Raw genomic sequence first — 17,857 nt, forward strand, 5'->3', positions numbered from 1 at the left:
GTATTTACCTTTAATCTTGCTTTAATCTTTTAGACTACAATAGAACACAACAGCCTAATCCCAGAATTTCCAAACTACAGTCTATCATTATGATGAATTTAAGATTACAGGGCAGAAAACAGGTTGAAATGGCACAACATGAAAAAGGTTGAATCATTTTTATTTATACTGGGATTGTGTGGCAAGATGAAGAACAATTAGAAATACACAAGAGGATGCCTATTTAGACATAAGATTTTTTCCCCTTATTTAGGGTGTGATTACTGGGTTTAAGTAGTCTAATTCCAAAGTTAAGCATAGGGTATGAGTACATAAAGATTTAAGAGGTGAAAAGGCTGAAAACATGCTCAATTTGTAGAAAACTGATAAAACGATTCAATGTTCTATCAAGCAAAATAGTCCCAAAGAAAATAGCATCCATAGTAATACTAAGCACAAGAGAATTTAAAATTTTCATCTTCCTGCCAGAGGTTAGTAAAACAAAACAACAGTATGCTCAAGTTCTGAGATGGATTCCTCTCTTCATATTTATTTGTTTTTCTCTCTCCCACTCTTTACCCAATGCTAGAGATGAAATCCAGTGCCTCACACATGCTAGGCAAGTGTTCTATCACTGAGCTATGCCCACAGCCCTTTTTTGTTTCTCAAAGCATAGCTTCAAAGTGAACTGTGTTGTTTAAGTCAACATTTATGAACCTCTGGGATTCCTAAGTACTTTGTGATTTTCCATTTTTGCCAATAATTACTTTATTTTTTTGAAGGATAAACATTCTAGGAACACCCAAAATACAGAGCACCTAAAGAATAACTACAGGAGTATCTGATCTTGGTAGTTTTAAAAATTCTTTTAAGTGTGATGTTCTCTTCATTTTAGCTCTTAGGAGTATCTTATCTTGCCTTTTTTATTTACTTCTGTGTTCTTCCTTCACTGAATATCAAAACAACACTTACAAAAAAAAAAAAAAAAGGTTACATTTCTTCAAAACTGCAGTGGTTTGGCAGAAGTACAACTTGCTTTGATGTGCCTATTTGTCCGGATGCTATATGCATGAAGCATATAGAGAATCAAATGCTGGAAAATATCTTGAGAGACAAATATCCAGTAACTAAATGGTAAAACCACAAGTGGAAAGTGACCACTCCAAATTTTAATGAAGTCTTTGTGAAGCCCAAAAGTGATCTTTCCTTCTATCATCAAGGAATTTCTCAGATTACATTTAAATTCAGAACCTATTTTATTTTTGAGCAATGAGGGAAATTCTAAAATTCTTTTGTCTTTTGTAATATATACTACCGGGTACTGAAATAGTCAACTAACAATAAGTAATTATCAAAAAGCAGCAACAAGTTGAGACAAGTTAACTAAATAATGTATTAATACATTCCATCCTACAACTCAGATTAGAGAAATCACTGGTTACTGTTAATGCCTTCATTCATGTTAATTCAGTTATTTAAAGCTTAGAAAACTAGTACTATTATTCACAGCTAAAACAGACCTTGGTAGTAAATAAGATTTCGGTCTTTTTAGAATGTGTAAAAAGTACAGGGGTTTTCATACTAAGGTTATTTTAGCAGAAAAAAGAGGCAAGCTGAAAACATTCTTTCCTGACTGAGATTCTGATTCCTTCTACAAGTTAAAGGGATTTCTGAAACCTCTTTATTTGACAAGTGATCACTGAAATAGCAAGGAAGCTGGTTCCAACACCATCAGTAAGGGCACAACTTTTCAATGTGCTACTTCCCCAAGAGTCAGTCAGAACTCATGGGGGTGGGGGTAATAGGCCTGGGTCAGAAACTCAAGTGTTCAGAGGGGTTTGGCAGATAACATAATGGGTCAGTCACGTAGATGGATGTATGAGAAAAGATGAAAACCAGAGCTAATTGTACAATGAACAAAGAGACAACTTTAATTAATGGTTATGTTGAAATGTAGGCCCAAGGTCAGATATTTCAATTTTTCTCAAGAAAGCCAAAGCCTGAATTATGTAAACTCTCCTGAATAAAGTTTGTTTGTTTTTTAAATAAAGAGATGGGGTCTTGCTATATTGTACACACTGCCCTCAACTGCTAGCCTCAAGTGATCTTTCTACCTCAGCCTCTCAAGTAGCTAGAACTACAGACATACACCACTGTGACCTGCTTTGATTTTTTTTAAATATTAGGAACCAATTAAAATTAACAAGGGAAGAATAACACCATAAAGACCAGACAAAGTACATGGGTGAGGCAATTTGTGATCTGCTTATGTACCTGAAGGACCCTTAGTTGCACAAATAGAAGATAAAATTAGAGGAATTAAAAAAGAAAGAAAAGAAAAACAAGCAAGCAAACAAACAAAAGACGACTCCTGAAAAGGTAACAAGGGACCAAGAAAGGGGGGAAAAGGCATTGAGTATTATTATGATCATTTTTCCAGTACTGGGGATTGAATCCAAGGCCTTATACATGGCTAGCACACTACTAATGAACTACATCTCTCGCCTTTTTATTTATTTTATTTTGGGGAGCATGGGAGTACTAGGGGCAATTTACCACTGAGTTACATCCCTGACCCTTTTTTAGGGGGAGGGAGGAGTACTAGGGATTGAACTTAGGGGCACTTGGCCACTGAGCTACATCCCCAGCCCTGTTTTGTTATGTTATTTAGAGACAGGGTCTCACTGAGTTCCTTAGCACCTCACTTTCTCAGAGGCTGGCTTTGAACTCGCAATCCTCCTGCCTCAGCCTCCTGAGCCACTGGGATTATAAGTGTGCACCACTGTGCCCAGCTCCCTGACAATTTTTATTTTTTCTTTTGACACAGGGACCTTTTAAGTTGCTGAGGCTGGCCTTGAATTGGCAGTCCTCCTACCTTCCAGTCCCAAGTTGCTGGTATCATAATATGTGCCCCCACGCCTGGCTCTAGCCTTTAAAAAATATATATATAATTTTTTTTTTTTTTGTACTCGCGATTGAACTCAGGGGCACTTGACCACTGAGCCACATTCCCAGTCCTATTTTGTAATTTATTTAGAGAAAAGGTCTCATTGACTTGCGTACATTGCAGTTCCTGAGGCTGTCTTTGAACTCACAATCCTCCCAGCTCAGCCTCCAGAGCTGCTGGGATTAGAGGCATGGGCCACTGCACCTGGCTAAAAAATTTTTTTGAGACAGTAACTTGTAAAGCTACCCAGAGTGGCCTCAACTTGAGATCCTCTTGCCTCAGCTTACTGAGTCACTGGGATTATAGGGATGTATCACTGTGCCCAGCTCTAGACAAGTATTTAAAAAAAAAATATACAAATGATTAAAAAGATTAAGGATGGGAATGGAAAAATCTTTAGTTTCAATTTAACTCAAAATAAAGCCAAGAGAGGTAAGAGATGATCAACTTAATGTTCACTGAGTGCACATTAGAACTTATAAAATAGCTTCAAAAAATGGGTTATCTTTTGAGGAACTGTAGGGACCATCTTTGGAGATTTCAAAATGTAATAAAACGGATCACTTGAAAACTAGTGTTAAACTACTGAGAAGAGCCAAAATGTTCTGCTAGTTTTTACATTTGTGAAGATTAAGATGGGTCTTCTTCTTCTTCTTCTTTTTTTAAAAAGTTGTTGATAGACCTTTATTTTATTTATTTATATGTGGTGCTGAGAATGGAAGCCAGTGTTTCACACATGCCAGGCAAGGGCGCTACTACTGAGCCACAGCCCCCTTTAGCTGGGTCTCAATATTTTCACATTAATAACTTTGTAAGACCTTAGAAAATTTGTGAAAAACTAGTAGAGGGAGAGGCATATGACATCTTCCCTCACCATAAATAAGGGCAACTATGTAGCTTTTTTTTTGAGGGATTATTTGAGCTTAGTAAAGGTAAGGGTATTTTCAGGTCCTGCATATACTAGTAGTTTACCACTTAAAGGTCATTTCTTTGAAAAACTTCAATAGTCAAAATTTGATGGAAGATGCAAATTAAGGATTACTAATGTGGGGTAAAGTACTTACCTATTATCTCAGATTCATAATAATCCTGTGTGCCTTCCTGGAAGACAAGACAGGGTGTCTTTATGATTTTAGAGCATGAATTTGGGAAAATGGTAGGCCCATTTGTACGCTGAGTTCATGTCCATGAAAGAGGAATGAAAAATACCCTATCTCTTATTAGGGGTTATTTAATTGTGTTACACAAAGGATAATTAAAGGTTCCTTAGAAATTCAAAGTGAAGAAAAGAATTCCATAAAAATTTAGTACTGGTCTTAATGTTGATAAATTTACAACATCCTATTTCAAGATTCTACCATTTGCAGTAAGATAGCAATATGAAGAAAGGTTTTGAAAAGGCCTACATTTCAACCAAATGAATAACACTCCATCAAAAACAAAACAAAAAATAAACTTAAAGTACATCTGTTCTTTTTTTAATAGTTAAGATGAATTCTTGATTAAGGTGAAGAAATGAACTCATGTGCTCATTAATCATATAAGCTAAAGATTTTTCCCAGATCAGGGATCACAGACACTGTTTCAGCGGATAGGTATTTTTCTCTATGAAAAATTCTTTCTTTCTTTTAAAGTTTTTTTTTTTTTTTGTAGTTGTAGATGGACAGCATTGCCTTTATTTTATTTGTTTATTTTTAATGCAGTGCTGAGGATTGAACCCAGTGCCTCACAAGGCAAGTGCTCTGCCACTGAGCTACAGCCTCAGCCCTCTGAGAAATTCTTAATTTTATATTTTGATTTTGATTATGATCTCAACAAGTAATCAGTGAATATTTTGGGCTACTTTGATGAGCACTTCATAAATGTTTACAACAACATTAGGGATGTAAAATGATGATATGTTTGTACTAAGCAAGGGCCAAATGATATTACAATATCACATGTATTTGAAGGTTTTCAGTAGTTCTAAAAGTATAGGGCTTTTTAACCTCAGCACTATTGATTGCCATTTTGGTCCAGGTAATTCTTTGTTTCAGTGGGCTTTCCTATGCATTGTAAGAATGGCCTTTACTCACTTCATGTCAATAACACTACCCCACTAGTTGTGACAACCAAAAATGTCTACAGACATTGCCAAGTGCTCCTGGGGGACAAAATCTCCCCAGGTTGAGAACTACTGCAACAGAGAACAGTATAGAGAACAGTGGTGAAAGAACTGAGTTAACACAATGTGAGCAGGAGAGTAAACAGGTGGATTTAATAAACCAAAGCTATCAACAATTTCTATCTCACTCAGGATAGGAGCAACACCACTAAAACATTATCATAAGTCAATTAAATTAAGGTTCATAGGAATTTTATTAGTTCTATACTATAGTTCAGATTTAATTTGTAAATCTGTTTTGGTCAAATTTTTCCCTGTAAAAAGCAACTAAAAAAAAAAAAGACTTCACTTAAAAAAAATAAAAAATAATTATTTTTCTATACAGTATTCAAGTTTGAGTTACACTTCCCCTGGTTTACTTCTAGCTGAAACTTTACTCAAAAGACTTCCTATCAACTAGAAGTATAATCCTTCTATATGTCCCTTTTATGCCTTAAGTATCATCTGGGGCCTTTTAATATATCACAGACACTTTTTTAAAAATGTTTTTTATAGTAGATGACATGATACCTTTATTTCATTTTTATGTGGTGCTGAGGATTGAACCTAGAGGCAAGCACTCTACCAACGGAGCTATATCCCCAGCCCTCACAGACACTTCTTAACTCAAGAAATTCTCAAGAGCCCAAAAAGGTAGGCAAGTACCTCTGTCTTTGTTAATACTATCAAAAATGATAACTTGAAAATTGGAAATTACAAACACAGTGAAAAACTGGAAAAGTTACTGATAAATAGTATTCAAACTGGGCATGGGGGCACACACCTGTAATCACAGTGGCTCAAGGAGGCTGAGACAGGAAGACCACAAGTTCAAAACCAGCCTTCTCAAGCACAGCTGACAGTATATTAAAAGCAATATCCCAAAGGAGTGTAATAAATTGAAAAGCTGCCTTGAATATAATTTTATCTAGAAGAATCTTAACTTGGTTATACATGATTAAATATGAAACGGATTGTTGCAAAACAACAACAACAACAAAAAACCCATCACAACCAGCTTACAAACTCTCCTTGTCACAGTAAAACTTGGTCAAAGCTTGTCTTTTATGCATAGAAATCTTCATCTTCCACTGGTTACATGGAAGATGAAGGAAAAGCTAAAAAATAAGTAAATTTAAAAAAACGTTTTTGCGGGTTCAACAGTTCCAGCTTAAAGACACAAAATTATAAGTCTAACAAATACAAATATTATACCCCACAAAGACCTAGCAAGTCATGCAAAGTCCTACAAAATGAAAAGGCTCAAAATTCTTTAATGAGCCAGATTTGTCCTACAGATCCTAAAAATTCTTTTCCCCTTTCTAAACTTCCCATGGGAATTACTGCCAGAAATTAATCAGGTACAAGTTTCTTTTCTAACTCAATAAAAGCAAAAGAATGCAAAGAAAGAATAATTAATTTCTCAACTCTTTCAACATGCAGCATTAGAGATGTTCTTTGTTTATTTTAAAAATTAGATAGCAGCTAATTTTATTTTCCTTCTCAAGATTTATCCACCTTCCAAGGTAGTGAATAACAAAACGACTTACTGGTAGAAAACAATAGTGAATAAAACATAAACTCTTAGACTCACAGGTTGAAAAGACCACAGCTTAGAATAACTCTTTTAAATTTAACAAAGGGAGAAATGGAAACAAAGCTTCTGGCAATCCTAGCTGAATTACCAAATTAAATAAAAATTTAGAAATTCCTCAAAACCACAAATACATAAAGTTTATGAAACTCACAATTCTTCATTATACTTAACATAGGGGTGGGGAGTGACAGGGACAGGAAGGGGGTGTCTATGTCAGGACTTCTGCTACTGAGAAAAATCAAGTATGTCAGATGACTTCATATAAAGATTGGAAGACACAGAAACTACAGTCACCAGGTTTTTTGGGTACACTCAAAAAATTCAAAAGTGACAGCAAGAGATAAAGTATCCTTAGCCTTGTTAGGAAATAATTATCCCTCACCTGCTTGTGTGCATGATCATAAGAGTTAATATGGTTGTCAAATTCCTGATGTTTCTGATACTGTTTATCACAGAGTTCACAGTAAAAGTTGGCTCTGAGGTCTTCCAAGGCTTTGGCAATTGCCTTCTCTTTGTCGACATAATCCTGTAAGAACCAGAAAATAACAAAAAATAAACTTAGTAGAACCTAAAAGGAATGTTACAGTCTTATCTAGCAGAGAGAGCTTTCATAAAATTTAGTGGTACTAGCAAAAGCTGGATGAAACACAAGTAGCAATTTGGTGAGGCAATTTGTTTGTGGTTGAACTAACAGTTAATTTCAAATAAAAAAATCTAAGAGTATAATTTTACTTTCCCTTTGGCAATATGGTAGACAAAATACTCTGAACAGTCCTACTCCATTACTGGCTAAAAACCAACAAATTCAATATAAAACAATATTAATTTATTTAGTACTGAGTTGAACCCAGGGGTGCTTAACCACTAAGGTACATCCCCAGCCCTTTTTTTAATTTTTATTTTTTGGTACTAGAGATTTAACCCAGGGGTACTTTAACACTGAGCTATATCCCCAGGCCCTTTTGTTTTTATTTTGACACAGGGTCTCACTAAGTTGCTTAGGGCCTGGCTGAATTGCTAAGGCTGGCCTTGAATTTGTGACAGTCCTGTCTCAGCCTCCCAAACTTCTGTTCTGGGATTACAGGCGTGCCTGGCTCATTTTCTATTTTGAGACAGGGTCTTGCTAAGTTGCTGAGGTTGGTCTTGAACTTGCAATTCTACTGCCTCAGCCTCCTCAATCAGTGGGATTACAGGTGTGAGCCACCATTCCTGGCTTACAACAATTTTAATGCATTGCTGGAAACATAGGAAGAAAAGTAAATCACGAAAAGGAACCATAGGAGAAAATAAAACTAAACTATGAACTGAAATTGAAACCTGAGTTCCTTAGGACATGTGAATGACACGAGGATGCATCACTGGGATTTGAACAAGATGAGGTACGAGAACATTCATTAAACAGAAGAACATGGGATGGGATGGAGAAATTTCAGGATCATAGAAAAATATGAATAAGAATGTTCACAGTGACATTTTTCATAACACACACACACACACAAGTCCATCAACCGATGAACAGGTAATTGTCACACATAGAATGTCATAATATAATTTTGCCATAGAAATTACTGATGATACATGCTATAACATGGAAGAACCTTGAAAACACAGATAAATGAAAGAAATCAGATACCAAAACATATTGTACGACTCCATATATTTGAAATACTCAAATTAGATTAAAGAAGATTAAATGGTTACTAAGGGAATGGGGAAGGAAGGAAGAACAAATGGCTGAAGGGTACAAGGGTTTCTTTTTGGGGTAACGTAAATGTGCTGGAATTAGTGGTGATGGATACACAACATTGTGATTATGCTAAAAATCATTAAACTATATTACTATAAAATGGTTAATTGGTCAATATGGTGTTATATGAATTTTATCAATAACAACAACAAAATCTACCTTAAAAAAATGCAAGATAATAATAAACCAAAAATTCAGGATAGTGCTTTAAAGGAGGAAAAAAAGGAATGTAATTATAAAGGTAATGATAATGCTTTTTTTCCTAAATTAACTAGAAGACAAACAATTGCTTATAGTTTTTCTTTGTATCTTACACATATTTTAAAAAATACCTTGTCAATATTTAATGAAATAATAAGGTGCCAAATGGATCTACAGTATTTTTGTTTATTTGTTTGTTTTGTTTTTTCTGTTAAAGGCCAAATAGCTATCCAGCTTGAAAAGTATACAACTCTTGAGTCCAGCACAATAGAGCATGTCTGTCATTCAGAACCACTGGGGATGTTGAAGCAGGAGGATTATAAGTTCAAGGTCAACTGGGCAACTTAGTGACTCTGTCTCAAAACAACCACCACCACCAAAACAAAAACAAAAACAAAAAACAAACAAGCAAAAAACCCCCCCAAGAGCTGGGGATATAGCCCAATGGCAGAGGGTTCCATCTCTAGTATGGGGGTGGGGGGTGGAATTTTAAACAGGTGCAATGAGATGTGCCAGTTGTCCCAACTATTCTAGAGTGGGAGGTGGGAAGATCACATGTGCCCAGGAGTTAAAATCAGCCTGGGCAATACAGTGAGACAACATCTCAAAAAATACATAAAAAATGAAAATGTTTATATTTCAGACAATTCACCAAATATATCTGGCTTTTTCTATTATTTCAAATAATTTATTTATTCAACCAATATAGAATACTTAAATGCCAAGCACAGTATTGAATATAGTGTTTTTATTTGCAAGCCAATAGACACAGTCTCTCCTCAAAGCCCTTTCTGACCAGTATAATAAGTGAATGTACAAAAATTTATAATTATAAAAGAGGATGTTGCGAGAGAATAAGGTAGAAAGGAGAATTGTTTAAATTGGTTGACTAGTAAAGATGTCTAATGAGGGTAATATTGAAGCTAAAAAGGATAAAAACGAACTCTGAAAGAAGATGAAACATGGTGTCATGACAATTCTTGGCTATAGACAGTGCAGAAAGAAAAACAGGGTCCAAGTCTGGACCTGAAGAATGCCATATTCAAAGTTCAGGCAGAAAAAGGAGACAATAAGAGAAATTACACAGAAGCAACAATAAAGGCTAAAAAAGAGAAATTCACAAAAGTATCAACTTTTAAAACTAAAGGAGCTGGGTGTGGTGGCACACACCTGTAATCCCAGAGTCTTGGTTTGAGGCCAGTCTGGGCAATTTAGTGAGACCCTGTCTCAAAATAAAAAATGAAAAGGAACTGGGACTGTAGCTCAGTGGTAAAGCACATCTGGGCCCCAGTTACACCCACACATACACATACATAGAAAAAAAAAAAAATGTGGGCTGGGGATGTGGCTCAAGCGGTAGCGCGCTCGCCTGGCATGCGTGCGGCCCGGGTTCGATCCTCAGCACCACATACCAACAAGAATGTTGTGTCTGCCGAGAACTAGAAAATAAATATTGAAAAATCTCTCTCTCTCTCCTCTCTCTTTAAAAAAAAAAAAAAAAAAAAAAAACTAAAAAAAAAGAAAGAAAAAAAACTGTGATACTTTCATGTCTTAGGCATGTAATAAACCTCATGTTTTCCCTTTTATGAAAAGAAAATGTTTTAAATAGACATAATGGCCCATTGTATTGAATGCTGCCAAGAAACAGAATAGGAAAAAAATATTGAAAAGGTCTACTGGATTTAACAGAGGTATTTAGTGGTCTTGAATAAAGTGGCTCAGTAAGAAGTACAAAAGCCATTGAAGCGTGAATACAGAGCAACAGGGAGAAGAAAATGGGGAGGGAAGGAAGTTGGAAGGGGGGAGATTGCACCATATTATAATTCCAGATAAAATAAAACATACAAAAATTTAACATATTGCGGAGTTCAAATACAAGAAGTGGATAGTTCCCTAGTTACATGATGATAAGGTCTCAGGAGCCTACAAAAATCTCAGATATGAAGGATTGGTCTCATCCTTAAAATGGGGACCAGAAACACAGCACTGTCCTTGAAATCATTAAGAAATTTGCCATTGCTTTTCTAGTGGTCTCTAGCTTGCCATTTATTTTTCATTTAAGTGATATTTTCCCCAACATTTTATTATGGAAATTGTCAAACATACAGAAAAGTTGAAAGAACTATGCTTTGAATACACATTAGGATTATGTAAATATGTTTTTTAAAAAGCTTTGAGAGTTGATGCCTCTTTAAAAACTGTTAAAATTTTATTCTTTTTTTTTATTAGTTGCTCAAGACAATACAATGATCTTGACATATCATACATTTGATTCAAATAGGGTATGAATTCTCATTTTTCCACATGTACATATTGCAGGATCACACTGTTTATACATCCATGTGTATACATACAGCAATCCTAGTGTCAGTTATATTCTGCTGCCCTCCCTATCTCCCCCTCCCTTAAAATTTTATTCTTTTCTCCATTTTACTGGTTTTTTTTACTGCTCTTGCTGTTTTTTCATTTATTCCTGCCTTTTCCCTTTTTGAATATTTTAGATATTCTTATACTTTTTTCAAAATCTATCTGTAATACTTTTTTAAATATTTATTTATTTTTAGTTTTCGGCAGATACAACAGCTTTGTTTGTATGTGGTGCTGAGGATCGAACCTGGGGCTCACGCATGCCAGGCGAGCACGCTACCGCTTGAGCCACATCCCCAGCCCTATCTGTAATACTTAATGTGTGTTTTATTTAGTTTTTTGGTACTAGGGATTGAACCAGGGACACTTAACCGCCAAACCACATCTCTAGCCTTTTAATTTTTTTTTTTTTTTTGAGTCACTAAGTTTCTCACTAAGTTGTTTAGGGCCTCTGAATTGCTGAGATTGCCTTTGAACTCCTGCTTAGCCTCCCAAGTCACTGGGTTATAGGCATGAGTCACTACGCCCGGCTACTTAATAGTGTTTTTATAGTTAGTTGCTTCTCCTGACTTTCTCAACATGGTTTGTCTTCTTTTGTGGTTTGTAATTTTGATTGCCATCCCATTCTCTGTAGGAGGTCCTCACATCCTGGATTTTAGAAGGAGTTACTTCCACATATACCTTGCCCAGAGCCTTCACTGGATATGGACTGATTTTAGAAAGCTGATATCTAAGCCAAGAATTCCTGCTGTGAATGAAAAGTGTAAATTCTTTAAGGTCTACAAGTGACTTAAGTGTGAAATTCTAACTTCTTATATAGGACTCTTTCCATTTCTAGATAGGGACATCTAGAAAAAAATAAACTTTGCTTTTTTTTTTTTTTTTAATATTTTTTAGTTGTTGATGGACCTTTATTTTATTTATTTGTATGTGATACCGAGAATCGAACCCATGCTTCACACATGCTAGGCAAGCGCGTTACCACTGAGCCACAACCCCAGTCCCTGCTTTTTTCCTTTTACATTTTAAATACGTAATTTGCCTTCAATTAATTATTTGAGTTTGTGAAATTATTGTTATGTTCCATATGAAAAGGTAGGAACCAAAAGGTTCCACTTATCTTAGAACCTTTTATTGAGCTGGGTGGGGGTAGCTCAGGGGTAAAGTGCTTGCCTAAAGTGTACAGTGCATACAAGACACTGTGTTTAATACTCAACATTAACACCACTACTACCCCCCAAAAAGCCTCCTCTTATTGAAAAGTTTATTCTTTTCCCTACCTTCTTTGTTTAGTTAGTAGCAAAATATGTAAGCGTGTGCATATTGGTTATTTTTTCTGTTCCATTAGCCTATCCCTGTGCCAAGATGATACTATCTTACTTATCATAGCTTTATGAAGACTTTTATGACTGGTAGAGCAAGTCCTTCTATCTTACATAGTTGTTTATGTCTGCTTTGACTATTCTTGGCTTTTGGCAGTTCCATATAAATTTTAGAATCAGCCTATCAAGTTCCAACAAAATCCCATTGGGAATTTCATTGTGTGTTACCCAATGAAATATATGAGAAATTATATATGAAGAATTTTTTTTTGGAAAACAACATCTTTACAACACTGAATTGGCTACCACAAACAAATCACTTTAAAACTTCATTTCATTCAATTGTTCTTAAATAACTTTCAATAATGTTGCATGTAGACTTTTTGCTGTTAAGCCTTTCACATCTCAATAGATGTATTCCTAAGAACTTTATCATATGTATGAATTTTTGTGGTACTGGGCACTCAACCCAAGGTCTCACACATGCTAGGCAAGTGCTCCACCATGAGTTACACCTTTAGCATTAACATGGCATTTAAGGATATACATATTTGCTATCATGTGTCATACTGCTCTAGTTTATCCTACAAGTTTTGATATATAATACTTCTTTATCTTTCAGTCCAAAATATTTACCAACTTCTACTGTGATTTCTTTTCTAAAGGATATGTAAAGATGTGATTTAATTTCCAAGCATAGGACTTTCCTTATCTTTTCATTGATCACTTTGTGGCTTGATAATTGTTCAAGCAAATGTTCCATGTTTTATATTTCTCTCTTTTTTTATTGAGTTCATAAGTATATACTTAACTGTATATAATGATTAAGTAAAATTTGTTGTTTGTTCAAGTCTTGTGAATGTTGTTGATTTTTCCCACTACTATCACATGAGAGCCATGTTAAAAATCTCCCTATAATGTTTGATACAACATTTCTCTTTATAGTTCTCTCATTTTTGTTTATTTCCAGTATTAGGGGTTGAGCACAGTGCTCTACCTTGAGCTGCACTGTCCTTATTTTTTATTTTGAGACATGGTCTTGCTAAGTTGCTCAGGCTGGCTTCAACCTTGACTTCAAATGTATTATGCCTGGGATAATTAATAGCATAAGATAATAGAGAATGCCCCAAATATATCAGTAATTATAAATTAAATATAGACAAACTCAGGCAGGATGTCAGGCACATGCCTGTAACCTCAGCTACTTGGGAGGCTAAGGCAAGAGGATCACAAATTTGAGGCCAGCATTGGCCTGCCTCAAGATAAAAAATAAAAAAGGGCCAGGGATGTAGCTCAATGGTAGAGCAACCCTTAGTTCAATCCCCAGTATCAAAGCAGGGGAAAAAAATGTTTAACTCTGGTTTCTAAACTTACATGCACATTATAGTCACCCATTTTTTTTTCTTTTTAAATTCCAAAACTCAGCTACATCATTGACCAATTGACATTTGGCAATATCCAGTAAATTGCAATCTGCAGGCATCACTATATTTTGAATAATGCTTCTTGTCTTCAGACAGGTTTAGAAACCATTGGACTAAATAAACATCCAACAAAAAGACAAAGATTATTAAACTTAATTTAAAAAAATCCAATTATATGCTGTTTACTAATGATGCACCTGAAACCTTACAGAGGTGGATGTTAAAGAAATGGAAATACAAACACATACACCATACAAATTAAGCAGAGCCAGTTGTCAGCAAAACAGACATTATCACTAGAATTCACTTCACTGGTAAGATAAACACTGTTAACTTCAAAATACACAAATCAAAAACTGACAGTCAGCTGGGTGGGCACAGTGGCACACATCTGTAATCCCAAGGGCATGGGAAGCTGAGGCAGGAGGATCTCGAGTCATGCTAGGCAAGTGCTCTACCACTGAACTATGTATCCCCAACCCTCTTTACTTGTTTATTTTGTGACAGGTTCTCCTTAAATTGCCCAAACTTTCAATCCCACAGCCCCAGACACCAGAGTCACTGAGATTACAGGCATGTGTCATCATGCCTGGCAAAATAACAGATCTTTGATTTTTAAGGCTGACAATAAATCCTTATGACCACTGGCTGAAATATATTACTCCTTTCCTTCTTCCACACTACTTTAAAGAAGTCAAGATCCTAGATTAAATTTATGGGCAGTTCAAAGTAGTTGTGAGACCTTATAAGATCTCATAAATTCCTGGGTAACGATAACTCACATAGCTGATGGGCTATAGTTTTGCTTCTTGAACTCCTCCTTTTTATGGTAGAACAGATTTTTAAAACTAAATCACATTTCTTTTTCACCTTAAATATCATGAGCAAAATAAGTTTCTATGTGATAATCTTAGTTAAGTCTGTTTTGTATCTTCTAATTTACCTATTTTATGGAAGAGACTTAGTGCACTATAATGACTTAAAAGGAATGATCCTTGATCAGGCTTTTTCCACCCTGTTGGTATTGGGGATTGAACCAAGGGGTGCTTTACCACTGAGCTACCACCTAAGCCCTTTATTTTTAATTTTGAGAAAGGGTTTTGCTAAATTACTGAGGCTGGCTTCAACTTGCAATCCTCTTTTTTTTTTTTTTTAAATATTTATTTATTTTTAGTTCTTGTCGGACACAACATCTTTGTTTGTTTGTGGTGCTGAGGATCGAACCCGGGCCCCACGCATGCCAGGCGAGTGCGCTACCGCTTGAGCCACATCCCCAGCCCCTTGCAATCCTCTTGACTTAGCCTACCGAGCTGCTAGGATTACAGGCATGTGCCACTGTGCCCAGCCTGACCTGGCCAGCTTTTTGAAAGCTAACTTACAACATGTTCTGAACTACAGTTTTATATATAACTAGGTCCTTATAAAAGGAAAATACCGAAAGAATAAAATTCAACTTGATACTTACACAGGGCGTAATAAATCAGTGCTTTAGAATTGAGTTTAATTAGCAATGAACAAAAAAATTTCAACTAGCTATTTTAAAATTTATCTCGTTCATTTAAGAGAGAGAGAAAAGGAAAACCTTATCCATTGGCATCAAGCTTTCAAAGTACTTTTCTTTTTTCTTTTCTGGTGGTACTAGGGATTGAACCCAGTGCATTGAACATTTTAGGCAAATTTTCTAACACTGAGCTACATTCCCAGTCCTTTCACTAACAATTTTACCTCTGCTACTGCTTGATTATATGTGTACCAAGTACTGTGTTTTCAAGTATTAACTAGTCAGGCATGGTAGCACATGCAACCTGGTAGGGTTAGACAGGCAGATTACAAGTTTGAGGTCAGCCTCAGTAACTAAGACCCTGTCTCAAAATTATAAACAAAAAGTACTAGGGATGTAGCTCAGTGGTAAAGCACACCTGGGTTCATTCACTAGTACAAAAAACAAAAAAACAAAACTAAATCAGTAACTAATGTAATCTTACCAACAGACTTATGAGGTAGTAGTAGTATCTTTATAATTTTTACAGAGGCAATAAATAGGAAAATAACAGAAACCTGAAAACTACTACTAGTCACCACCAAATGTAAATAAATACTGTCATCAAGAGAGATCTATTTCACCAAAAATGAGTATCTCTTTTATAGCGTGAAGACCAATGACACAAGAATGACTTCATTTAGTTACCTTGTACTTTTGTCTCAGTTCTTCTGTGTCTTCTTTTTCTACTTCTAAGACACGGCGGCGTTCGGTAGCATCTTCAGCATAATCGAGCTTGACAAAAGAGATAATAATTAGTTTTCTTTCCTAAAGTATCCTAAGATTAGCTATGAACAAGTTATTTTCGGGCTGGGTTGTGGCTCAGTGGTACAGCATTCGCCTAGCATGCTGGGTTCGATCCTCAGCACCACATAAAAATAAGTAAATAAAATTAAGGTATGTGTCCAAATACAACTAAAAAAAATAAATATTAAAAAAGAAAGAAAAAGTTATTTGTACTACAATGTTTGAAAATAAAAACTTATGAATTTTGCTCAGCTACCATGAGGTAGCTTTATTGTCACCCCACAGAGAAAATAGCATGCAAAAGAATTCATTAATCTGGGGCTGTGGCTGTGGCTCAGTGGTGGATCACTTGCCTAGCTCGTGTGAGGCACTGGGTTCAATTCTCAACACCATATATAAACAAATAAATGAATAGGGATCCATCAATAACTAATAAAAATTAGGAAAAAAAATGAATTCATTAATCCTTTCATGATGGTGGCTTCCCCAACAGGCACATTTGTTGATGATAATTGACTGCAGTTCTCTGCTGACTACCAAAGAATTAAGGGTAAATTAATAAAATATTTGAGGCAATTAAAAAAGCAGGTATTGCCAGGCAGAGTGGTACACGCCTGTAATCCCAGCATGTTGGGAGGCTAAGGCAGGAGGATTTCGAGTTCAAATGCAGCCTCAGAAATTTAGTGAGACCCTCCACAACTCATTGAGACCCTGTCTCTAAATAAAATAAAAAAGGGCTGGGGATGTGACTCAGTAGTAAAGCACTTCTGGATTCAATCCCCAGTACCAAAAAAAGAAAAATCCCAGGCATCACAGATGATATCTATACACAACTCTACAAGGGGAAGTTTTCTACCCCACAAATATTTAAAAAATTAACACTGTCTATTGAAATAAGCACTAGGTCTGGGTCTAAGTCTGATCTTGCCTCGCTGTATAATCCTGGGCAAGCCACTCTTTATGCCCCAGTTAAAACAGTGACATTATTTACATCCTATTTGCTTCGAAAATAGTACTAAATTAGACTGTAAAAAAATAGTTTTAATTGTCCAAAGGAAATTATTAAAACTATATTCCATCTGGCTGGGTATAGTAGCACACGCCTGTAATCCCAGCAGCTCAGGAGGCTGAGGCAGGAGGATCATGAGTTCAAAGCCGGCCTCAGCAACGTAGCAAGGTCCTAACCAATTTACAAGACCATGTCTCTAAATAAAATATAAAAAATGAGGGGCTGGGGTTGTAGCTCAGTGGCAGAGCGCTTGACTCGCACATGTGAGGCATTGGGTTTGATCCTCAGTACCACATAAAAATGAATAAACAAAATAAAGCTATTGTGTCCATATATAACTAAAAAATATTAAAATATGTAAATATAAAAATGGGGCTGGGGACATAGCTCAGCTGGGAGTGTTCTTGCCTCTCACACACAAGGCTCTGGGTTCAATCCCCAGCACCACAAATATATATGTGTGTGTGTGTGTGTGTGTGTGTGTGTGTTTGTGTATACATACATATATATATAAATAAATGGCTGGGGATGTGGCTCAGTGGTTAAGTGCCCCCTGAGTTCAATCTGAGCCCCCCCCCCCAAAAAAATCTATATTCCATCAGATAAGCATGCTCTATTGGCATCTAAATTTAAAGTTAACATCAATTTTAAACATCCATTAAATTAGTGGTTAATGAGATCAATTTACCTCCATTTCCATTCGACCCATGCCCATGACATCATACTTGACAACAATTGGAATGGGATCTGTTCTTCCTGTAACAGGAACACATAATAAAGGTAAGACACAAAGTTAAGCCAACAGCTCACTTTACACATTAGGTTTGGGTGGTT

General features: G+C 35.9%; 1 protein-coding gene across 6 annotated transcripts in view; it reads right to left on the reverse strand.

The window, feature by feature from the left end:
• Gpatch8 (G-patch domain containing 8) overlaps window positions 1–17,857 on the reverse strand; it is a 94,302-nt gene that overhangs the window by 16,300 nt on the left and 60,145 nt on the right. For all 6 annotated transcript variants that reach the window (XM_026412355.2, XM_077800442.1, XM_026412357.1 and 3 more), the window contains 3 exons: window positions 17,712–17,779; window positions 15,916–16,002; window positions 7,049–7,192 (listed from right to left, as the gene is read on the reverse strand). In XM_026412355.2, coding sequence (XP_026268140.1) covers window positions 7,049–7,192; window positions 15,916–16,002; window positions 17,712–17,779 — 299 coding nt within the window. The remainder of the gene's footprint in view (window positions 1–7,048; window positions 7,193–15,915; window positions 16,003–17,711; window positions 17,780–17,857) is intronic.

This window comes from Urocitellus parryii, chromosome 7 (assembly GCF_045843805.1).
Source record: "Urocitellus parryii isolate mUroPar1 chromosome 7, mUroPar1.hap1, whole genome shotgun sequence".
NCBI lineage: Eukaryota > Metazoa > Chordata > Mammalia > Rodentia > Sciuridae > Urocitellus > Urocitellus parryii.